General features: G+C 48.8%; 1 protein-coding gene across 1 annotated transcript in view; it reads left to right on the top strand.

Moving 5' to 3' along the window:
- The window catches only part of Jph2 (junctophilin 2), a 70,425-nt gene that overhangs the window by 24,611 nt on the left and 21,304 nt on the right, over positions 1 to 24,510 (top strand). Inside the window, exon 2 of the mRNA XM_029474390.2 lies at positions 1,409 to 2,180. Coding sequence (XP_029330250.1) covers positions 1,409 to 2,180 — 772 coding nt within the window. The remainder of the gene's footprint in view (positions 1 to 1,408; positions 2,181 to 24,510) is intronic.

Genomic DNA, 24,510 nt, shown 5'->3' on the forward strand with positions numbered 1-24,510 from the left:
GGTCAGCAGGACCTACATAGTGAAGACAAAGCACTAGATGATGTCGTCACTGTGGAACCAGTTTGAGGTGGAGCCCTGGGGATAGCTCCATGGTAGGAGAGGGACGAAACAGTCTTCATGACAGTTCTGTGTCAGCTTCTTCACAGAGCTCAGATGACCTCAGCACCAGTACAACTTTCTCAGAGACCTTTCCTTTCAGCATTCCGGAGTTACAGACTCTCTAAGCTTTACCACTGAGAAGTAGAGGGTGATCACTCTTTCTGATAAGAAAGTGGAGACACAGAGAGGTCAGGCTAGTTGCCTAAGGTCACACAGCAAGGGTAGAGGTGATCCTTGGAGTCAATCTGCCTTTCTACTTGTGCAAGACTGCTGCGGTATACTTATCCTCACGAAATGGGGTGCTTGTGTCTGCAGGGGCCCTTGGCTGCTGGCAGCTCCTACACCACCAGTCTGAGCGCTAGGTCTTCTGTGGTTTCGATTTGATGGCCACAAGCGCATCTCACAGCTTCAAGTGCCCTAGCCTTGTATTGGAACACTCAGGCGGCCTCTCATTCTCAGAACTCCATGCACGTTCATAATGTCTCTTCTGTGGGACCATGAACACATGGCTTCCTGAGTCACACACCTGTGATCTCATGTAGTCAAAAGACACACACACACACACACACACACACACACACACACACACACTCACACCTCATGCTTCCCAGCATTCATGCTGCCTGCAGACTTGCTGTCTTATCTGTTCACAGCCTCACTAGTCACACCACCTTAGGCAATAGGACAGCCGAGCATTCGTTCTGTGTACCAGTGGGGTCTTGCCTGGCCACAACCTTACCCCTCCCCCTCTAGCACGCCCCCCCCCCCCCACAATTCAGCCCTCTGATGGTTTTGCACGATCAGTCAATCCTGCCTTTCTGTGCAGTTCTGACCCAGGACTGCACCACAGCCTTAAGTTAGGTAGCCCCACTGGGCTTTTTTCAAACAGGCTGCGTGCACACTGCTTTGCACCGGCCCTCCACACAATGCTGCCCAGAGCTACCGTTTCTAAACCTCGCTTAAGTAGAGTTCACAGCTTGACCTGCTCGGAAAACTACAGTGTAACCTACGGATTCACACACTGCACACTCTGCTGCGACCTTAGCATGTTCCCACCATGGGAACGTTTATATCATCTCGAAGATTCCATACCGCACCCAGCACCGGGGCCTCGACACAGCTTCGCGCTGATTCTCTTGACTCACACAACTCACTGGACACTTGAGGTTCCCACCAGTGGGAGCATGCACTCCTTGTCCTTAGAATAACCTCTGCTCTCTTCGGGCCCCACCCCTTCTTTTCCATGTTGTGGGGGGCTCACCAAGTCCCCGCCATTTAACTGACACAGCTCTCTTTGCCCGCCCCGCAGGAACCTATCAAGGCCAATTCACCAACGGCATGCGCCATGGCTACGGTGTGCGCCAAAGCGTGCCCTACGGGATGGCAGTGGTGGTGCGTTCTCCGCTGCGCACTTCTCTGTCCTCGCTGCGCAGCGAGCACAGCAACGGAACGGTGGCTCCGGACTCACCGGCGGCAGATGGGCCCATTCTGCCTTCGCCCCCAGTGCCGCGCGGTGGCTTCGCGCTCACTCTGCTGGCCACAGCAGAAGCCGCGCGTCCCCAAGGGCTGTTCACGCGTGGCACACTGCTGGGTCGTCTGCGACGCTCAGAATCACGCACGTCGCTAGGCAGCCAGCGTAGTCGCTTGAGCTTCCTCAAGAGCGAGCTGAGCTCCGGAGCCAGCGATGCCGCATCCACTGGCAGCCTGGCCGAGGGCGCTGAGGGCCCCGACGACGCGGCTGCGCCCTTCGATGCCGACATCGACGCCACCACCACGGAGACCTACATGGGCGAGTGGAAGAACGACAAGCGCTCGGGCTTCGGCGTGAGCGAGCGTTCCAGCGGCCTGCGCTACGAGGGCGAGTGGCTGGACAACCTGCGCCACGGCTACGGCCGCACCACGCTGCCCGACGGCCACCGCGAGGAGGGCAAGTACCGCCACAATGTGCTGGTCAAGGGCACCAAGCGCCGCGTGCTGCCGCTCAAGAGCAGCAAGGTCCGCCAGAAGGTGGAGCACGGGGTGGAGGGCGCCCAGCGCGCAGCAGCCATCGCGCGCCAGAAGGCCGAGATTGCCGCCTCCAGGTAGGTGCCTGGTGGAGACACACAGCCTAGGAAGTCCCGAGCCAAGTCTGGTCGGACATTTCTCTACAGTGAGAGTCACCCATGTATCTAGTTATCTACACGCTTGGACATCATGCCTCAGTTATTCGCTCAGTGGCTGCCATCCACCCTATCCCAATCCTTGGCAGATCTTGTCTCAGCAAGTCATCCACTCACCCACTCCACTCAATGCTTACCCACCCCACCATGCAGTCACTCGCCCACCTCACCATGCTGTCACCCACCTAGACCATCATTCATTCATTCATTCATTCATTCATTCATTCATTCAGCAAGCCTAGCAGTCACTCACCCAGACATCCCTCCAATCCCTTCACAACTCTGACACTCAAACAACACCTCCGTTCACCTAACCCTTCTACCTATCTGAACACTTCCTGTTTCTCAATCTCTTTAATAGCCACCAGAGCAAAGTATCCACCCACACGGCCACACCCACCCTCATCTGCTAGCCAAGTTCCCATCCCTTTTCACTCCCCTGGCTGTCTAATCTCCTACCCGACCACTTACGCAAAGACTCACACATATATTCGACCACTTATCCATCCCTTATTCACCAAACGTCTCAACTATGCCATCCATTGTAAAAACCACTCACCCAACATTGCTTTCAGTCCATTCATTCAACCTCCCAGCCACACTTTTATTCGTAGGGATATCCACTCCCACTCTCTCAATGACCCTGTCACCATCCATCCATCTAGCCACATCCATGCCTAACCATACTTCCATCCAACCATTAGTTACACTCCCATTCACCCAACCCTGCTTACCTATCCAGTTTCCCCGCCTGTGTATCCAGTTACCCTTCCACCCGCTCACCCCCACCCTAGGGATAGATCTACAGTCTATCCCTGAGTCTGATCATTGTCTGATCATTGTAAAGCAGATTGAGGTCTCCTGTTGTCTTAAACAATGCTTAAGTGTGTGTTAAACAATTGGACCCCTCCCAGGCCTCTAGCAGCCTTGCAAGCTTTCTTGTGCTATTTTAGAGCAGCTAAATGAGGCTGGGAGCAATAAGGAGCTTTGTCTAGCACTAGCCCAGAAGGTTTGAGAATCCCCATATGGTGTCACCGTTTCTTAATTGTCCTCTTCTCTGGCCAGTTGTCTTTTCTTCTCAAAGCTCGATAACCTCATCTGAACAAACAGGGCTGTTCTGAGGGTTGAGAAAGCCAGTACAGGGTGAATCTCCCCCAGAAGCAGACACTCAGATGGAGATCTGAGTGCTGGCAGTGGGGTGTGTGTGTGTGATGTTCGTGTGGAGCACTCTTAGGATCAACAGTCTGGAGAAGGAAGGAAGCAGGATGGGGCTGGCAGAGAGGCCTCCGTCAACCACATGGGATGCTCTGTGGAGGGATGACTGTCAAAGTTATCCCAATTTAGGAAGAAGTTGGGCTCTCTATATGGAATGCAGACTCCTCTCCAGAAAGCAGCATGGCCTGGGTGCTGGACAGCCCCCTTTAGCCCAGGTTAATCCCTAGAGAAGGAAGCCCTTGGGTCCTGAGACAGAACCTGGAAGGTTCATTATAGTACCCACCAAGTACAGGCAGAACAGTGCCAATAGTCACTGACAGTCAACAGGGCTTCTTTGACAGAGCGAACCTGAGGCCCAAAGAATACAAAATACCTGCATCCCTTATTTTTTTGTGTCATGGCAGTGAGACTCAGTTCATGGTGGCTGGAGACTGTGGTAGAGGCTCTGGCTGCTCCTTTGTGGACCCAGAAGCCGAGAGTGAGACAGGAAGTGGGCTAAGAGTCACCTGCACCTAGTGACCCTTTATCAGCTAGGCCTCACCTTTCCATCACCTTCAATGCTTTCCAAAATAGTGTCACCGGCCAGAGAACAGTCATTTAAACCATGGGTGTGGGGGCTGGAGATGTGGCTTAGCAGTCCAGAGTGCTCGCTGCTCTACATGAGCATAGATAGTGCTGGGGAGCTCACTGCTCTTGCAGAGGACCCAGGTTTGGTTCCCAGCATTCACGACTGCCTTTAACTCTAGTTCCAAGGGATATGACATCCTCTCTTGACCTCTGCGGTTCACATATGAATATAGTGTATGTATACACTGAGGTGCATGCATATACATATAAATAAATAAATAAATAAATAAATAAATAAATAAATCTTTAAAACATGAGCCTGTGGGGGCATCTCCATTTCAAAACATAACAGTGCCTGATATCATGAAGAAAGCAAGCAGGAGAAGTCTTAAGTCCAAGCCTTTCAATTCCAAAGCTTTAATCTGCACAGCCTTAAACTTCAAATCATTCTGAATGTCCAGCAGTACATTAGACTAGGAAGGCAATCAAGGACAGTTCTTGTAAGACTTCTCGGTTAGAGGCTGCTAAGGTTAGAATGTTGCTGCTGTCTGAACTCGAAGGGAAATGGATTGCTGTATTAGCAATCTCAAGAGCTGGGAATTTTAAGAAGTGATTGGGTCATGAGGGCTCTGCTCTCATGGGTGTGTGTAGTGCCATTAAAGAAGTGTGAGTTTGCAGTGTGTATGCATACGTGCGTGTATGCATGTGTGTGTGTGTATGTGTGTGAGAGTATGTTTGTGTGTCTATATGTGTGTGTGTATGTGTGTCTCTGTGTGTGTGCTTCTGTGAGACTGTGTGTCTATGTATGTTTGAATGTGTGTGAGTATGTGTGAGAGTGTATATGTCTGTGTATGTGACAGTGTGTCTCTGTGTGACAGTGTGTCTTTGTGTGTGACTGTGTCTCTGTGTGTGACAGTATATCTGTGTGTGTGACTATGTGTCTGTGTGTGACAGTGTGTCTTTGTGTGTGTGACAGTGTGTCTCTCCGTGTCTTTGTGTGTATGTGTATATGTGTGTATATGTGTGTGTCTATGTGTGAGAGAGATAGTGTGTGTGTGTGTCTATATGTGTAAGAGAGAATGTGTGTGTTTGCATCTCTTTGTATTTTTATCTGTGTGTGGCAGAGTGTGCTTGTGTGTGTGAGTGTCTCTCTCTCTTTGTCTCTGTGTATGACAGTGTGAGAATGTGTGTAGTGTACACATTCAGATGCATACAGAGAGCCTGCATGTGGAAACTAGAGGTTAACCCTGCTCAGGAGCTATCTATCCACCCTGTCTTTTCTTGCTTTGTTTTGTTTTGTTTTGTTTTGTTTTGTTTGGTTTGGTTTGGTTTGGTTTGGTTTGGTTTGGTTTGGTTTGGTTTTGTGTTTTGTGTTTTTTGTTTTTTTGAGACAGGGTTTCTCTGTATAGCCCTGGCTGTCCTGGAACTCACTTTGTAGACCAGGCTGGCCTCAAATTCAGAAATCCTCCTGCCTCTGCCTCCCAAGTGCTGAGATTGAAGGCATGCGCCACCACCACCTGGCCCACCCTGTCCTTTAGAACATGATTTGCTTGCTGGCTTCCCAGAGCACCCTGGGGATCTTGGACTTTGCCTCTCCAGTGCTAGGATCATAAGCATGAGCCATCATGCCTGTTTCTTTTCATGTGTTCTGGAGTTCAAACTCAAGACCCTCATGCTTATATGACAAGCACTTTACAGACTGAGTGAGCCCTCAAACCCTGGTCTGCTTCTGCCAATCTAGCCCTTAGCTCCTTCGAAGGCTGGAGCGTACATGTTGCCATTATGAAAGAGAATGGCCTTATCTGAGGCTGAACTTGCTTCAAGTTGTCGGTCTTCAGAGCTACAGCCAACAGTGTCCTGAAGTAAGAAACTGTGCCGTCTGAGGCGTACTGTGAGCAGCACAAATGGCCCGAGGCAGACCAGGCCTATGAACAGGCGACCATACAACTGATTGTCCAACCTGAATACTTTTTGAGTTCAGGGAGCACTGTTGGAAAGACAAAACGCTTGCAGTGGAATTGATTTTAATTTTCTAGAAAAGTTGCAAGGAGGGGGCTGTGGAAGGGACTCAGGGGTTGAAAGTGAATAGTGTGCTTGCTGAGGGCCAGATTTCAGTTCCTAGCACCCATGTTGCATTTGCAGCACCCAGATCAGGCAGCTGAGAACCTCCTGTAACTGCAGCCCGAGGGGATCTCATGTCCTCTCATGGACGAGGCAGACACATGCACACCCCTCCCACATACACATAAATTTTTTTTTTTTTTCCGAGACAGGGTTTCTCTGTGTAGCCCTGGCTGTCCTGGAACTCACTTTGTAGACCAGGCTGACCTCGAACTCAGAAATCCGCCTGCCTCTGCCTCTCAAGTGCTGGGATTAAAGGCGTGCGCCACCACCGCCCAGCAGTAAAGTAAATATTAAGAAACGAAAGTTGCGAGGAGATGCAAAGAGTTCGCATCTCTTTACACCAAATCTGTACTGTTGACTTCTTAGGTCACCGTAATGCATTTCTCAAGCAAGAGGTATGGTGATAGATGGCTCAGCAAAGTGGTTAACTGGTGAGCCTAAGGGCATGAGTCAGACCTCTAGACAGGCAAGGACAAAAGCCAGGGTGATGCTGGGAGGTGGAGACAGGTGAACTCCCGGGGATTGCTGGCCAGGCAGGCAGGTGGTGGCTGAGAAACATCTGATGTCCGCTGATTCTGAGATCTGCTTGCCTTTCCTTAGTCAAGAGTACCGGGATCGAGGGTGTGCGCTACCACCATCCAGCTCAGTTTGTTATCCTTTGAGACAGAGTTTTGTCCAGCTCAGACTAACCTAGACTCACCATGTAGCTAAGGTTGTCTTCAGATTCCTGCTCTTCCTGCTTCCATCTCCTGAGTGCTGGGGTCACCAGCATTTGTCACCATGCCCAGAACTGTCTTAGGTCCCCTGGGGACATCACAGAGAGGAACAAATCAGAGTTTGTATTCTGGGTTCAGAAGACCGTGAGATGATATACTGTCTCTTGTACCAGCTGCATGGCCTCACCCAAGTTGTTTCTCTACTCTGACTGTGGGAGCCTCGTGCTGTATAGAACAGAGAGGAGGTTAGGAGGAGCTGAGCTCACGACTGGCCTAGAGAAGCCAGCAGTGCAAATCACTGTCAGTCAATGTGTTCCGTTTTAAAGACAAAGGGATGAATTCTGGCTGAGGACAGCTTTCCCCAAAATGTCCCTAGTGACATAGAGATACTTCAGTGTGCTCTCTTACATTCCTTGCCCTGGTCCTTGGGAGCACCTGTGTGTTTGAATGTGTGCACGATCACTGAGAAGGTCCCCAAGCCCTGCAGCTGGCCTGGGCATCTGGAATGAGGATCTGGTACCCACAATCACACACTTGGAACTCTGGGGAGAGCTGGAGACTTCATGAATATACAGCCTGAGTGGGAGTGGCTCCAGGCTCCAATTCAAGCCCAGCAGAATTTCCAATTAAGGGAGTTTTGGAGTTAGGAGGAAACAGGATTGCAGCATCTTCCTGAAGGCTCTTCCCTCCCTGGGGCTTTGGTGCTGTAAGCTGGATGCAGAGAGACTGGAAGCAGCTCCCAGAACTCAGCAAGGCTGGGCTTCTGTTTTCTGTAGTCACTAGCTCATGGCTCCCTGCTTGGTTATGTCTGTAAGCTCAGAGTCCATAACCAGGACATCTCTCCCTGACCAAGGAAGGGTACCAACACATCTCGCCCCTTTAAGATGGACAGTGGACAGAAAAATATTCTAGACTCTCATTCTGTGCACTAGCCTCTTGTCGCATGAAACTCTGGGGTCCGTGAGATTCATTTATTCCCAACTAACATGTGGGAAATACGCCCTGGACTTTAGAGTCTTACTAAAAAAGAAGGCAAAGTAAGCTGTTAACTTTTTAAAAAAAGATTTATTTATTTATTATATGTAAGTACACTGTAGCTGTCTTCAGACACACCAGAAGAGGGTGTCAGAGCTCATCACAACTTCTTGCTCCGGCTCTGCTCGCTCCAGCCCCACTCAGAGATTTATTTATTATATGTAAATACACTAGATGTCTTCAGATATACCAGAAGAGGGCATCAGATCTCACTACGGATGGTTGTAAGCCATCATGTGGTTGCTGGGATTTGAACTCAGGACCTCCGGAAGAGTAGTCAGAGCTCTTAACCGCTGAGCCAACTCTCCTGCCCCGCTGTTAGCTTTAAAAAAATAAATAAATTATAAAGAGCCAGGGAGATGGATCAGCTGATAACTGTGCAAGCATGAGGAGTTGAGTTTGATCTCCAGCACTCACATAAAACACACACACACATACACACACACACAGACACACACACACACACTTACTTCGTGGTTGCACAAACTTGTAATGCCAGCACAGGGGAAGTGGACAAGAGAGTCCTAGGGGCTCTGGGCAGACAGCATGGGTTAATCAGCAAGCCTAAGGTGAGAGATCCTGGCTCAGGCAACCATGTTGGACAGTTCCTGAGGATCCACACCTGACACTGCCCCCTGGCACCCACATGCACACACATTTATGATGCACATATTTGTGTGTACACACTACTGCTTACATGTTGGAATACTTGTGTTTCAGATACACTTTGTCAGGGGCAAATAGACTGTTGATATTAACTCTACCTACTTCCTGCTACTTTTTAAAAGGTGGTTCCTAGAAACAATGTAATTATGTGTGTGAATTATTTACATCACATTTTTATTGGAGAGTGTTGCCCTGAGTCTTAGAGCCATCCACACCCTCAGAGATAGTCCAGCCATTCTCTGACCACGTGGGGAAACTGAGGCACAGAAAGTATGTCATCATGCCCACAGACACCGAGGGATCCAGGCCTTTGGATTTTGTGGCCAAGAGCTCTTTTCCTAACTCCTTTTAAGGTCATGGGTCTAGGTGGTGGAGGGAAGCGAGGAGATGCCTCAGCTTCTCTGGTTGTCACACCCGCCTACGCCACAGTTAATGGTTCCCTCTGGAAGGCGCACAGACCGTGGCTGAGGGTGGGGCCCCGACTGCCTGCTGCTGGTTTCTTTCCAGCTCCCACTTTCCTCCTTTCTCAAAGGAGAAGGCGGACAACCACCTCACAGCTTTGACAGGGACCACAGCAGTCTGTTTGCTGAGCTCTCTGGCTGGGGCTTCATGCATACCTCTGCTGTTGTCTTCTAATGTTCTCCTGTGTCCCCCATGTGCAAGCAAGGGACACTGCTGGAATGTTCTCAACTGCCCCACGATGAAGTCCCCAACAACTTAGAAGAATGTATACCAGAATGATATCGCTGCATTGACTCTTCTGTCCCTTGACCCACTTCCTGCCTCCATTCCTTCCTGGAACTGCCCTCTGGGAGACCCTATGTTGAATGCTGGCTTTGTAGCTTGTTAGGGACTGAAATTCTGTGCACAGTGGTTAGGAGTTGGGGCTGTGGTGTTGATGGGCTCAGGTTTGGATCTGGGGTTAGCACAAGCCAGACTAAACACGTCAGTCGCACTGGGAGTCAAAGCTGACAGGACCTGGTGCAAGAATGCCCCCTCTTTGCTGTATGATGTCCCCATGACTGGGTTTCCTTTCACAGGGTTTGGTGACTCTGTTCTGCGTAGGGCATGAGCTGTATCATTGTGCACGTAGTGAACGGTCAAGGTCAGCATCCCTCAGAGATTCACCGTGAGTGGGTGAAGTCCAGGACTGGATGTGATGGGTGCTAGAACTGAGGGAGGAAGGAGCTGAAATGGGCTTGGGGTTGGGTAACCAAGGCAACTGCTGGAAGGTGGTGAGGGACAAGCAATCCACAAGTGATCCTGCAGGTGGCCACCTCCAGCTGGGAGTTCTCAGGTGGAAAGACAAATTCTAGGTAGAAAGAACTTAGGAGGTGTGTCCCCAAGGTTTGAATATGCAGGAAGTGACAAGTCCTCAAGTGGCCTGGAAGTAGAAGGCAGCCAGGCAGCTGGGTCAGGCCAGGATAGGATGAGTGTCGAATGCCAGGGACAGGAATGTAGGAGTAGTTCCCTGAGGTTGCCCATGTAGGTGATATGTTTTATTGACAGGTAGCAGGTTTGTACCTGACTGGCTAGGACATAGGAACCTGGCCTCTTCAAGTCCCCGTGTGAAAGCTGACATTGCCTAGCTCAGCCTGAAGGTTCATTGACTCAGTGTTAGCACACATTTTGATGATTAGTATTTTTTGAGACAAGGTCTCCCGTAGCCCAGGCTTGCCTCATACTCTGTGCTGCTGAGGATGGCCTTAAATTTTTGACTCTCCTGTCTCCTCCTGGAACTATGAGTACCTGCCTCCATCCAGGTTTATTTGGTACCAGGGCCCTGTGCATGCTGGGCCAGCATTCCACTAAGTTAGCCACAGTACTCCACCCCAGTTCTTGATTTTTTTTTTCAAGAAAAAGTGGAGTACTTTTCTTGAAGTTTGTATTTGATATAAAATTCTTGGTATTAACATAAAAATTTTCCTCTCTATATTTTTTTTAAATCATAAAAGAACATATAAAATAGTCCAGTATAGTAGGTAACTATTCTCCTTTGATTTGCCAATCATTAACACTGATGCCATTTTGCTTCATCTTTTTTTTGTTTGTTTGTTTGTTTGTTTTTTCGAGACAGGGTTTCTCTGTGTAGCCCTGGCTGTCCTGGAACTCACTCTGTAGACCAGGCTGGCCTCTAACTCAGAAATCTGCCTGCCTCTGCCTCCCAAGTGCTGGGGTTAAAGGCGTGCGCCACCAGGCCCGGCTCTTGCTTCATCTTTTATACATGTAGTTTTTGGTTATTGTTGTTGCTGTTGTTTTATTCTCCTGAAATAGTCTGCTCTACCGTTCCCGAGATAATTTATCTGAAAATACTTTTAAATGCACCTCTAAGGAGCAATGGCATCTGGGCTGCTGAGACGGCTTCTCGGGTAAAGGCACTTGTCGCTGTTAAGCCCAAGTCACCCAAAGGGACCCCAAAGACCCTTGAGAAGCCAACTCTGAGCTTTCGAGCAAGGATTCTCACAGTCCCTGTCACAGCGGGCCAGAAGTGAGAGCCTTGAGTCTAGGGGTGCGGGGTATTTATTGTGGTCATATAGCAAGCTTGGGGAATTTCCATACAGGTTGGTAAGTTAATATTTTAAAAACTGCATTTCTAGCCAGGTGTGGTGGCACACGTCTTTAATCCCAGCACTCGGGAGGCAGAGGCAGGCGGATTTCTGAGTTCGAGGCCAGCCTGGTCTACAAAGTGAGTTCCAGGACAGCCAGGGCTATGCAGAGAAACCCTGTCTCAAAAAAACAAAAAACAAAAAACAACAACAACAACAAAACCAAACTGCATTTCTGATGTAATCTGCAGGAACAAAACATGGCGGTAAACTCACCTGACAAACAGCATGGCTAGGTTATCTGTTTTCTGCAGGATGTCTTAGGTTATCTATATGTTCCTTGGCCCTGCTGTTGTAGCCTGACTGGCTGTTGCTAAAGTGGAACTGGCATAGGATGTTTGCTCAAGTAGACGTTGTGATTTTCTTCCTGCAATTGGAGTTTAGCCCCTGTTCAGGTCTTGCCCAAAATGGAGCTTTTCCTCAAAGACGGGGTTGGTTGGGCTTGACCTCACCAAGCTTGATGACCGGAGTTGGATCCCTCGGTGGGAGGAGAGAACGGACTCTTTCAAGTTGTTCTCTGACCTCTTCACAAGCACTGTAGCACACACGCCCACACCCTGCACACCGCATAGACCACAAAAAGGTAAAAGTGAGAGCATTATGCTTGTGACTCCAGTGCCCTTGCTACGCTTACCAGACGGACCACGCCCACTCTATGACAGTGATTTCCTTCTCGGTTTGAGCCAGTGCCTTTTGCATCCGGCTGTTCTGAGGTGTCTCAGCACAGTTTTGATTAGCTTTTCTCGGATGCCTGGGGATGTTAGCCAACTTCCTGGAGCTTGTTGGCTCTTCAAACACTTTCTTAAAAGAAATATCTCAGGGCTGGAGAGATGGCTCAGCGGTTAGGAGCACTGATTGCTCTTCCAGAGGGCCTGAGTTCAGTTCCCAGCAACCACATGGTAGCTCACAACCATCTGTAATGGGATCTGATGCCCTCTACTGGTGTGTCTGAACACAGCTACAGTGTACTCATATAAATAGAATGAATCTTTTAAAAGAAAAAAAAAAGAAATATCTATTCTTCCATTTTAATTGGGTTCTCTCCCCATGTCTGACTTTTGGAGATAGGATCTTTAAAAAAAATGTTTTAAAGATTTTATTTATTTATTTTAAATATATGATGAGTATACTGTAGCTGACTTCAGACACACCAGAAGAGAGCATCAGATCCCATTACAGATGGTTGTGAGCCACCATGCAGTTGCTGGGAATTTAACTCAGGACCTTTGGAAGAGCAGTCAGTGTTCTTGACCTCTGAGCCATCTCTCCAGCCCATTGAGATAGGATCTTGTTGTGCAGCCTCCAGACTGGCCTTGAACTTGTACGTCTCCCACCTCAGTCACCAGGGTGCTGTGATTATAGCTGAGTCCTCACACCTGTTGTATGGTTTCTCTTTATTAAACTATGAAGGTTCTTTGTAGAGTCTGAACACAAGCCCCTTGTCAGACACCCCCCCCCCCCAGACTTTTGTTTAAAACACAAATATAAGCTCAGGCTCAACATCAGACACAATTTTTGTGATTTGCAAATATTTCCCACATTCTGTGGGTTGTCCCCTGCCCCTGCCCTTGTCACGAGGACTGAACTCAGAGTTTGGCCCATAGTAGGTGTATAGTCAGGTTCTCTAGAGTCACGGAACTTATGAACTATCTCTCTCTATTGAGGGGATTTGTTGTGATGAGTCTGTAGTCCAACTAACCCAACCATGGGCAGCGGGAATGGGAAGTCCAAGAATCTAGCAATTGCTCAGTCCCACGAGGCGAGTTGCTTCAGCTGGCCTTCTGTAGAAGTAGGTTCCAACAGATCTGCTGGCTAGTAAATGCAAACAGGCAAAGAGTGAATCTTCCTTCTTCCAAGGTCCTTATGTAGGCCTCCAGCAGAAGGTCTGGTCCAGAGTAAAGATCCAGGTGGTGTGTACCACCACGCCTGGATCTGGGATGTACTTTGTCCCAGGCTGACCTTGAACTCAGAGATCTCCTTGCCTCAGTCTCCTGGGATTAAAGGCTTGTACTACCTTGCTTGGGCCTAAGCTTTTCATGGCCACTATGCCTCAAGATCTCCATGCCAAGATCTAGGCCAGAAACTTGTGTCTTCCAGCCTCAAGATCTGGATCACAATTGAGCCCTCCAATTATGGGTTGTAGTTCATTTCAGATAGAGTCAGGTTGACAACTGGGAATAGCTATTACACTAGGCAGTGTTCTATCATTGAGCTACACCCTTAGCACTTTCTTTATTTGATTCTGTAATGAGATCTCACTAGGTTGCTCAGGGTGGCCTTGAACTAGTGACCCTTCTACTTCAGTCTCCTGGTGTCACCAGCATGGGCCACTATGCTCAGCTCTTTCTGCTTTGTTTGTTTGTTTGTTTTTTAAGTTAGTATACACAGTTCTCACTTTAGGGTTGGCGTCCTTTGAAGCACTCAGGTTTTTAACTTTGATAGTGTCCAACTCAACTACCTTTTCTCATTCTCTACCTGAGAAAACATTGTCTAATCCAAACCTCTGTTTTTTTTTGTTTTTGTTTTTTTTTTTTTTTTTTTTTTTGAGATAGGGTCTTGCTATGTAGTCTTGCCTGTCCTGGAACTCACTATGTAACCAGGCCTCGAATTCACAGAGGCTCTCCTGCCTCTGCCACCTAAGTGCTGTGATTAAAGGTAGATGCTGCTACACCTCAGTCAGCTGGATTTCTTATGCTACTATTTAACTTGTCGCCTATACTTTCTCCTGTTTTCTATCTTTCTAGGCCTTTTAATCTGATAGGTTCAGAATCAACTTCTCTGGCACGCAATCTTACTAAATGTGCCTATACGTGTCAGATTGCTTCCCATGGAGTCACATAATAAGTATCCCAGTTCTCGGGTTCTTTTTGAGATAAATCAGAGAACTTAGTTCCAGAACAGGGGAGGGGTGGAGAGGAAAGAAGAGTCCTGGAGGAGGCGGTGAGAGAAGAGAAGCTGAAGCAGCAGAGACAGACACATCTTCAACTAAACACATCTGAGCGGGAGACCTGGGGATCCACACCCACTCACGTGCTGGGCACCACTGCCATGTCTGGGTTTTGTGTGGGTATTGCAAATCCCAATCCAGGTTGTTATGCATACGGGGCAGGTAGTTTTCCGATGAGACCATCTCTCCAGCCCTCTTTTCTCATCTTTTTTGGTTTTTTGTTTTTGTTTTGTTTTTGTTTTAATTTCATGTATGTGAGTCTTCAGACACACTAGAAGAGGGCATCCGATCCCATTACAGATGGTTATGAGCCACCATGTGGATGCTGGGAATTGAACTCAGGCCCTCTGGAAGAGCAGTCAGTGTTCTTAACCGCTGAGCCATCTCTCCAGCCCCCTCTTTTCTCACCTTAAATATCATTCTACAGCATACTCACTAAAATCAAGGGAAGACAGATGAATAAATAAAATAAAATCCCTTTCTTATCCCAGTGGCCTCTGAAGAGACCACTGTTTAGGATCCTTTTGGAGCCGGGTGTGGTAGCGCACGCTTTTTATCCCAGCACTTGGGAGGCAGAGGCAGGCGGATTTCAGAGTTCGAGGCCAGCCTGGTCTACAAAGTGAGTTCCAGGACAGCCAGGGCTACACAGAGAAACCCTGTCTCAAAAAACAAAAAAAAAAAAAAAAAAAAAGAATCTGTTTGGAAAATCTCTCTGCTTTTGTTTGCCTCTGTTTTTCATAATGACAGTTATCTTCATGGTGCTCTGGGACACTTTCAAGAGATACGTGATGTCTCCCCATAATTTGTTGGTACAATGATTTAGTCAGATCTCTCTGCAAAATGGTGCCTGAAAACCTTTAATGTCTCCATGAACACCAAACAAGCTGGTGGTGAACACTTCAGAGCCCTTCTCCTTGCTCACAGTGGCTGGTTAAGAGAATGGTCCACCTAGGAAACTTCTTAGAGATATTCAAGCATCATTAGGGCTCACTGGAACCGTATAAGTCCCCTTGTCCATGGGGGATGCTTTAAGACATAACAACATGCATGCATAGTACTGAGCCTTTAAACACTAATATTTTTCCTATGTAAGGACTTCCAATAGAGTTTAATTTCTAAACTGGGTACAGTAGATTTTTCAATAACAATTAGAGGGACAAGAGAGCAGTGATTGTAAGAGACTATAATAGAAGTTATTAAGAAAAAAAAAGAAGGAGGGCTGGAGAGATGGCTCAGTGGTTAAGAGCACTGACTGCTCTTCCAAAGGTCCTGAGTTCAAATCCCAGCAACCACATGATGGCTCACAATCATCCGTAATGAGATCTGACTCCCTTCTTTTAGGTGTGTCTGAAAACAGTTACAGTGAACTTATATATAATAATAAATCAATCTTTAGAAAAAAGTTATTAAAATGTCTGAATATGAATATGTTGTTTTGGAAATTTCCACGAACCTGAACTGTGGTGTGGCTTGTCCAGCATGCAAGAATGGGCTTGATCCCCATCACCACATAAGCCAGGCGTGGCAGCACACACCTGCAGTCTCAGCATTTGGGAGGTCAGAGCAGGAGTATAGAGAAGTTCAAAGCCATCCTCAGCTACAGAATAAGTGAGAGGCCAGCCTTGGCTATATGAGAGGCCAGCCTAGGCTACGTGAGACTCTGTCTTAAAAAAAAATGCATGTTGAACCTTGGGTGTAATGCTGCCTCATCCAAGTCGCAGCAAGGGGTTACCTCCTGGGGGCCACTTCAGTGGGCTGTCCTGGTGAGGTTCATAGTACCGTGGAGTAGGCTAATGCAAGCCAGCACACTCCTGAAATATCCCTCTGCAGTGGCCATAACACCCCTGTACATCTTACAAATATTTTAAGAGCATTTGTTGCAGGGGTGGGTTATGTGCCTAGAGAGAACTTTCTGGGCCAAGCAGTGTGCAATGCACTGGCCCTGACGAGCTCCAAGGGGCTCTCACCAGATGGACACTGCCCCCCCACCCTGCTGCCCCACAACCTCAGTGCCAACATTGAGAGCTTCACCTCTTTTTTCTTTGTCAATTATTTGAGGACATAAGCACATGTGTCGTGCCCTCAGGGATTACTCTCGACATGCCACAGATAGCTGTGTGGTATCCTCCCTGTGGCTTGTCTCCTGACATTTCTGTCAGGAGGTGCGCTAACCTCCCCAGAAATGGGTTGAAACGGCAGAAAGGCTCCAGTTCAGAGTCTTGCCATTCCCCGAGCCTTTCCTCTGTGAGTCACCAGATGGACAAAATCCCTCTGCCGCCCAGAGTCTGAAGACCGTGGTAGATGGAATTTCCTGAGTTGTCAGGGTGGGATTCTCGAAATATACATGAGGCAGCTGTGGCTTCTCGGCAGAGAGATTGGAGGTAGCGTGTTAGGGAGACCTTCCAAGCTTGGTGAGCAGAGAACCCAGGGAAACATCCAGTTCGAATCTGTCCTCAGAAAACTCAAGTCAAATGGGAGGCTCCTCGGGGAGAGTGAAGCCCAGTGTGCCGGGTTCACAATGGAGAAACTGAGGCCTGGGAAGGGATGGGGCCCAGCCAGGGTGTGTGGTGGGCTAGGTCTGAGCCCAGAGGACTGAGGTGGAGAGAAGATGGGAGATGCGCGAGTGAAGTTTCAGTTGGTGTCTGGGGACATAAATGGATCTAATGGACAAAGGCCAGGGGCCTGTGTGGTGGAAAGAGGGTCTTTGCCTCCACCTCCACCCGGCTCTCTGTGCAGCCCAAGGGCCTCTCTACCTTATCTTTTAGCCTGCCTAGAAAAGGCAGAGAATGGACAGGCCGGCTGCCTACACCTTCAGGAGGGAAGCATCCTTCCCTGCACATGTCCAGGTGTCCCTAGGAGGCTTGGCCTGGCCCTGGCACCACAGCTGAGCTCAGGGGAAGCAGGGGGCTGCATGGAAGGGTCCAGATGCCAGAATGCTGGAATTAGGGGTGTAGACAACTGTGCCATGGCTGCTGTATGGGGAGACCCTGAGACTTCAAGGTCACGGTCAGGGTTGAGGGATTGGGCTCTGGTCCTACACGTGGTACGTGGCTCTCTCTATAAGTTCCCCTTCCCTGTGTCCTTCATAACTTAGAGGTCAGGAGAGAAGTGGGCTGGCGAGAGGACCCAGAGATGTCCAGCCATGTGACAAGCCCAGGACAGGACCTATCACAGTATAAGGTGGGGTGGGGTGGGGGGGGACCACACTTTCCGGCTCCATGCTGAGTGTGTTTTTCTCTCCTCCTCCTCTCGGGAGAGCTTCTTGTTAGCCACACTACGTCTTTCACGGAGGAGGAAAGCAATGTAAACCCACAAAACATAAGACACGGGCAAGCCTCACGTTCGCTTGCCCTACCTCAACCCTCTCATCAGCTAGAGACAGCCACCTAGCTCTTAGGGTCAGTGGGTGTCAAGTTTACCCTGTTGTCATAGGCAGATGTTGCCTGCCTGGCCATGCTTTAATCTGGCAGAGCCGGAGGCCCCATAAGCCAAGCTCACTGAGGAACTAGGTTTCTCTCTGCCTCCCTCATCTCACTTTCCTTATCTGTAGAATGGGGCAACAGTGGTCCTGCCTCCTGGGGTTGTGGCAGGATGACAGGAGGTAGGGGGTGCTCTGGGCTTCTCTGCATATCCATGAAGCCCTGTGGGTGCTCAGTGAGTAGAGGCTAAAGGCATTTTATCTCCCTCCTCCCTCCCGGACACTGAGGCAGGGGAGTAGGGGAAACCATCCAGCTCCAGCTTCAGGCTTCCTTCTGCTCCACGCGTCCTGTTGCCTTTGGCTGTGCTGGGCTTCCAAAGCTGGGTCCGACTTCCACTTCCCTCCTTAGTCTGGAGCGGTCATGCCCTGCCACGGGAGAGGAGTTAAAAATAAAGCCAGGCCTCAAATCCTCCAAGCAAACACCCAACTCTCTAAAAATAGTCTTTGCAGCAGGTCTCAGGGCCAGGCTGGGGTAGAGGGCTGGCACGGAGCAAGACTGGCTCTTCCAGCCAGGCCTCAGCAGCACCTCAGCCTGTCAAGCCTGAGTCTGGCCCCTTCCTTCAGTTATACCACTACCCGCCCCTCTCACTGTCCCCTTAAAGGCTCCTCTTGGGTCTTCCCTCCTCTGCAGCCAGAGCGATTCCCTATCATTGCCAGCCCACTCCGGCAAGCACACAGATGGGTGGGTCCCTTAATCTATGTACTAGAGGAGGTGGAGCCTGAGATGGGGGTTGATGCATGCAGTTTATCTAGGAGATAATTTGAGGAAGGAGATGAGAGGAGTTGGGAGGGTGCGATGGGGAAGAGAGGCACTCAGGACAGCTTTGTGACAGGGTCACTGCCTCAGAGCAGCCTCAGAGCACGTGGACTGGACTCATCTGAGGCAGTGGGACCCTCAGGATTTTCCTTCTGATGGTTGAACCCTGACCTCCCCGACTCACTTACTGAGTCTTCCATGGATCAGAAATCACCCCACTTCTGGTTTGGGTTTGGACGTGGGTGGGGTGTCAGGAACACCTAACAGCCTCTACTGCATCCAAGCGAGCTCTGGGTGGACAGTGGACAGTTGAGCTTAGGGGACTGTGACAGTGCCTGGTGAGTCTGACTTCATGCAGTCCTGTCCTCCACGACTGTGGGAGAAGTTAGGACTAAGCAGAGGAGGTGCTGTGCAGATTCTAGAGATGTCACTATAGGAGAAATCTAGAATTTCTAGAGCTTTCCTTTTGTGGCCCCAGGTCACCCACCCCACCAGGCCCATCCCACATTAGTGTGCCATCAACTTGTGTTCAGACACAGTTCCTCCAAGGAGGGCCTTCTCTCCTGACCATGGTTCTTCAGATGTGTGCTTCCGTCAGCATGAAACACCTTTCCCTCACTAACCAGCCTGTCGGTCAGGTCTCACTTAGCTCCTGCCTGGTCTGAAGTCACAGCAACTGTCATAGTACACGGTGTATGCAGAAGCCCCCAAAAGCAGGTTACTGTGCAGATCTCAAGCATCTTGCCGTGGAAAAGACTTCCAGGACAGAGGCACCCTCTATGAACCCACTTCAGCCTCCAAACGCATTCAGCACGTGTTTGTGGGGATCCCACTGTGTGCCAGGCTTGGGCAAGAAAGTCTGAAGATCTGAGACTTCCTTCTCCATTACAGAAGGAGCCTAGTGATCAAGGAGGACTACACTGAAGGAAGCAGTTAAGGATGTTCTTGAGACAAAGCGAGTCAGAGAAGTCTGGGAAGAGCAGGCTGTGTGCAGAGGGAAGCATGTCATAGGTGTGCTATGGGAGTGCGCCAGGAACAGAGTGGGCTCTTGGAAATGAGGCAGGGAAACCCTGTGTGGCTGGAGTGAAACAGAAGGATTAACAGAAGCAGAGACCAGAGGTGGGGGCTGTTGGTGAAAACAGATGGCAGCCATGTCTGCTGGCTACATATAGCATGTGTGTGTGAGTGTGTGTATATGTGTGTGTGTGTGTGTGTTTGTGTGTGTACAAGCAGATGCTTGGTCATGTGAGCACACATATGTGGACATATATGTACTATGCACATGTGGAAGACAGAGTACAGTTTCTCAGGAGCTGTCTGCCTTATTTTAAAAAAAATATTTATTTATTTTTATGTATGTGAGTACATTGTAGCTGTCTTCAGACACACCAGAAGAGGGCATCAGATCTCATCACAGATGGTTGTGAGCCACCATGTGGTTGCTGGGAATAGAACTCAGAACCTCTGGAAGAGCAGTCAGTGCTCTTAACTGCTGAGCCATTTCTCCAGCCCTTGCCTTATTTTTTGAGGGAGGCTCACTCACTGGTCCGAATCGTGCTGAATAGGCTAGGCAGGCTGATCCAGGAGCCCCAGGATCCACCTGTCTCTGCTTTCCCCTCACTGGAATCCCAGGCATTTGCCACAACACCTGACCTTCATATAAGGGTTGACGTCAGCTCCCCATGCTTGCTGGGCAAGCACTTTTACCAACTAAGTCATCTCTCTAGCCCTCACACATGGCTATTTTAATTAAGTTGATTAGACATTTTAATCTCTAGGTGTGGTAGCCGCATTTCAAGTGCTTGCCAGCTGCCATCTAGGACAACACAGCTATAAAACATTTTAACTGCTGAGAACTTTGTTGGGCAGTGCCTTTGTGTGGCCTTTCGGGTCACTGCAGGCCATCACTGAATGCCATGCAGAACTGGGCACACGTTGCAGGATCTTTTCTTTCCTCACCTCCAAAGGTGTGAGTGAGTGAAGCATGAAAGACCATGAAATGCTGCCCCAGTCAAAGTCAGAATGTTCTCCCTCCACCTCTACCAAGTTCACTCACTGCCTCTGCCTCTGCCTCTGCGGGCACGGGAGCGCAGCACCGCTGGACACGGCCGAGACCAACTTAGGACGCCTTGGCCTTGGGATCTTCTAGGCTAGGAGGCTTTCTTCCCTCCCGTGGCTTCTTCCTACAGGTTCTGGTTCTGCCCCTGAGATCTGGAGGGCCAGGTGGGTCCTGGAGGCTGCCAACGGTGCCTTCCCTGGGACTTGTGGCCACTCTTGTACACCCTTAATGGCCCATTTCACTGCCTTTTTCTCCTGTTCTCTAGAGAGTAGCTTTTATCTTCATATTTAATTGGAGTTGAGAAGAGGAGGAAGGTCAGATGCCATAACTTCTGCTCTTTGGTAAAGGCAGCACTCCCTCCCCCACCACCTTGGGGCTTACCCCATCCCATGGGTCTGTGTTTTTTAGCCAGATGCAAAGGTGATTTTTAGACTGATGCGACACTTCCCTGAGTAAACAGGGCTTCTGCTTGTGGGGGAGAAAGGATACATGGGTGAGCTGCTAACATCTGTCCCAACATCTGCCCAGTGATTCTGCAGAGACCTAGACATAACCTGTCTCCAGTCTTCTGCACTCATGACTTCTGTGTCTTCAGCCTCCCTAGCTTCGAGTTCCCTTATGTTCCCACCTTGTTGTGTAGAGGTTGATGCTCAGGAGCGCAGGCTTTGGGGTTGGCTAACACTTGCCCCCCCAGGCACGATCTTTCCCAGAGCCTTGGTTCCCCCAACCGTGGAAGGTGGTAGAAATGGATCTGCGGCTTACTGCCCATGCCCAAGGTAGTATATAAGCACATTAAAGTAAGTTGTGTAAAGTGTTTCTAAAGTTCTATCTGCCATGCCTGGCACACCAGCACCAACTGTCATTTTATTATTATATACCGTTATCTTCCTCCTGGTGGCTCTGACTGCAGAGCCAGACAGTCTAACACAGGGTAAGCTCTCTGTGCAACCCCCAACCCCAGCTCCACACTCCTAATAGTCACCCCAGAAAGAACCTGTCTCTTGCTACCTTGAGGAGAATGTGGTATGTTGTATAGGGTCCCATCTCCAAAGCCACCAAAGGCAAACCATTATCCCTCACACTGGCTTCTCACCTAACTGCTGAAGTGCCCTTTCCTGGCTTCACACAATCCTATCTGGGAAGGGGAATTAGCGCAGGGTCATAGCAACCCAGTATCTAAACTGTGACTTCTAACCACCCAGAGCTTGCTGTGACCCTACATGAGTTTGGTCAGGGGTGAATGGGGAGCATGGTACTCCGATCCCCAGGTCGAGGGCAGATGTTAGATTTGTTAGAGGGATTTGTTAGAGGCTTGGGTGCCCTCCACCCTAGCTCGGTTCCCCTTTTAAGAGACAATTGGAGCAGGTTCACACACACACACACACACACACACACACACACTGAGTGCACTGAGTGGCCCTCAGAATTTGTGTGAGTAATGTGTGTGTGTGTGACATTCATTCGATCCTAAGCATAGTTTATCTCTTCTTATCTTTGCCTCCTGGCCATGTCTGCATTGTGTCACAGGCCACTCTGGTTTGTGTCTCTCCCCTGGGTTCCTTTCTGCACAGAGGAAGGTGGAACGCAGAGGCAGTTTGTGCTGTTCAACCTGCTATAAACAAGTGTGTATTTATATTCCTGCTTCTTTTTTGCTGTTTGTGTGTGTGTCACATGTATGCAGGTGCCCACAAAAGGGAATCAGGCCCATGGATGGCTTCTGAGCCCCTGGGCCTAGAGTTACAGACAGTTGCTTACAGGCAGTTGTAGGTGAAGCTCCTGATATGGGTGCTGGAAACCAAATTCCCATCCTCTGGAAGATCCGAGCCATTTCTCCAGCCCCATAATTTCCTCTTTCTTACACAAAATTTGCTTATCATACGAACTGTTTTAAATTTTGGGGTTTTCTTCTATAAACTGCGTATATTAGAGGCCTTTCTGTGTTTTTATGAATAAAGGCCTTTCTCAGATTATTTTAAACTCCCATGTAACTCATTATTTCTTGGGCAACCGTTAAATTTCTCGGGCAGCTGTAGAATGTGTTGTTTGAGTGTTTCTATGCTGAGTCAGGTCACGCTCTGCACACATCACTTCCCCCTCAGGCCAGCAAACTTCTAGAACAAATCTCCTCTAAGCACAGTTGGGGGATGCAGGGCTCTCTGTAGGCTGGTTCGTTTTATCTTCATCTGACTCCTGTTTGGCTGGGAGGCCTCTGCCACTGCTTGCAGAGATACTTGGGGTAACTTTGTAACTCTTGGTGGGATGTGACTTCTCAGAGGTCTGTGCTCTGTGTGCTATGTTCACAACCATGGGATAGAAACACCAATGACAACATTGTTCATCCACTTCCTTGCTTGGCTTTTGCCTCATCCCAACCTTGAGCATCCTCTGCTATAACATGGCTTGTCTGGAACATGACTTCAGCTCAGATAGAATCCTAGGGACCAGCCCTGTGACTATGGGCTAAGGCAAGGTTTCCAGAGGCTGGCCACTGAGTTACCATCCCCTAACCTTGGCATAGCCACCTACCATTGGGATGACTTGTCTCTTACAATTCAAAAGCATTTTGAGTTTCTTAAACCTAAATTAATTGTGATCAAAGAGTTTTATAAAACCATAAGTAAAAATCCAAGAGCAGATTAAAGAAGTTAGCTGGAAGGAAAAAAATCATACAAGGCAAGATGCCACAAAGCTGTCCTTCGATATTCTACTCCAAGTTCAGTCTTGAGGCTGTTGGCTTCTGGGATTTTTTTCCATTCTTTGTAAGTTAGGGGTATAGCTCAGATGTGGACTGTGGGAGCTAGGAGTGTGGCTCAGAGGTGAAGTGTGGGTTTTGGGGGCTTTTGGAAAGAACACCTGCTGGGGAGCACCCAAGAGTTAATAGGAAGGCTGTATCCCCAATAATAAGACAGACAGAAGGAGAGAAAGTGAGCAAGAGAGAGAAGAGAGTCAGACACACACAGAGACACAGTGAGAGAGAGAAACAGAGCAAGTGAACATACACACAGTCAGAGAGAATCAGTGAGTGTGTGCGGGTGTGTGCACCCTCCCCCCGACACACACAGTAGGCGAGCACACTAGCAATGAGACTTTTCTTATTGGTGTGATCAGGATGATTGAAATGGAATTGATGTTCTTCCTTTTGGTTTTGAGACATCATCTTACTTTGTGGTCCAGGCTGGCCTTGGAACTTTTATCCGTGTCTGTAGTGTTGGGATTAGTGAGTCGTCATGACGGGCTCAATTGAATTTTTTTTTTTAACTTTTTATTGATTCTTTGTGAATTTCGCATCATGCACGCCCCATCCCACTTATCTCCCCATCCCTTTGTATCTGCCCTCTACCCTTGCAACCTTCTTCTCAAAATAAAATAAGATATAATGATGATGATGCTACCTTGTCACACAGCACATTCTTTGTCCACACATTTTTACTTGCAAATGTTGATTGCAATGAACTTTAAACTAAGCATAGTGGCAAATGTGTATAATTCCAGTGCTTGAGGGGTAGAAGAGGAAGGATCAGGAGTTCAAGGCCATTTCCCAGGACATAGTGAGTTTAAAGGCCGCCTGGAACACGTGAGACTCTGTTTAAAACAAAACAAAACAAAACAAAACAGAAAACAAACAAAAAAGAACAGAAAGAAAGAAAGGAAGGAAGGAAGGAAGGAAGGAAGAAAGAAAGAAAGAAAGAAAGAAAGAAAGAAAGAAAGAAAGAAAGAAAGAAAGAAAGAAAGAAAGAAATGGAATTTTAATAATACTGCTTAATGACCAGCCTTGAACCATCAATTGTTTTTTGCCCCAGGAGCAGAACGACAGAATCAGTATCCAGAGGCGCCGGGGAGATGCTCAGTGGGTAAATGTTCTTGCTACACAAGCATGAGGGCCTGGGTTGGAATCCCCAGCACTCAAGTAAAAAGCTGTGCAGGTCTTCATGAGCAACTTGTAACCTGGCAGCATGTGGGCAAGAGGAAACAGTGGGACCACGGGGGCTCGCTGACTGCTGGACCTAGCTGCAGGCTCAGGGAAGGGCTCTCCTCCGAGAGCTGGAGTAGGTCACTTGATATCTTCCGTGTTACTCTCGAGC

Source organism: Mus caroli, unplaced genomic scaffold (genome assembly GCF_978045245.1).
Source record: "Mus caroli unplaced genomic scaffold, Mus_caroli_1 scaffold_2, whole genome shotgun sequence".
Lineage (NCBI taxonomy): Eukaryota > Metazoa > Chordata > Mammalia > Rodentia > Muridae > Mus > Mus caroli.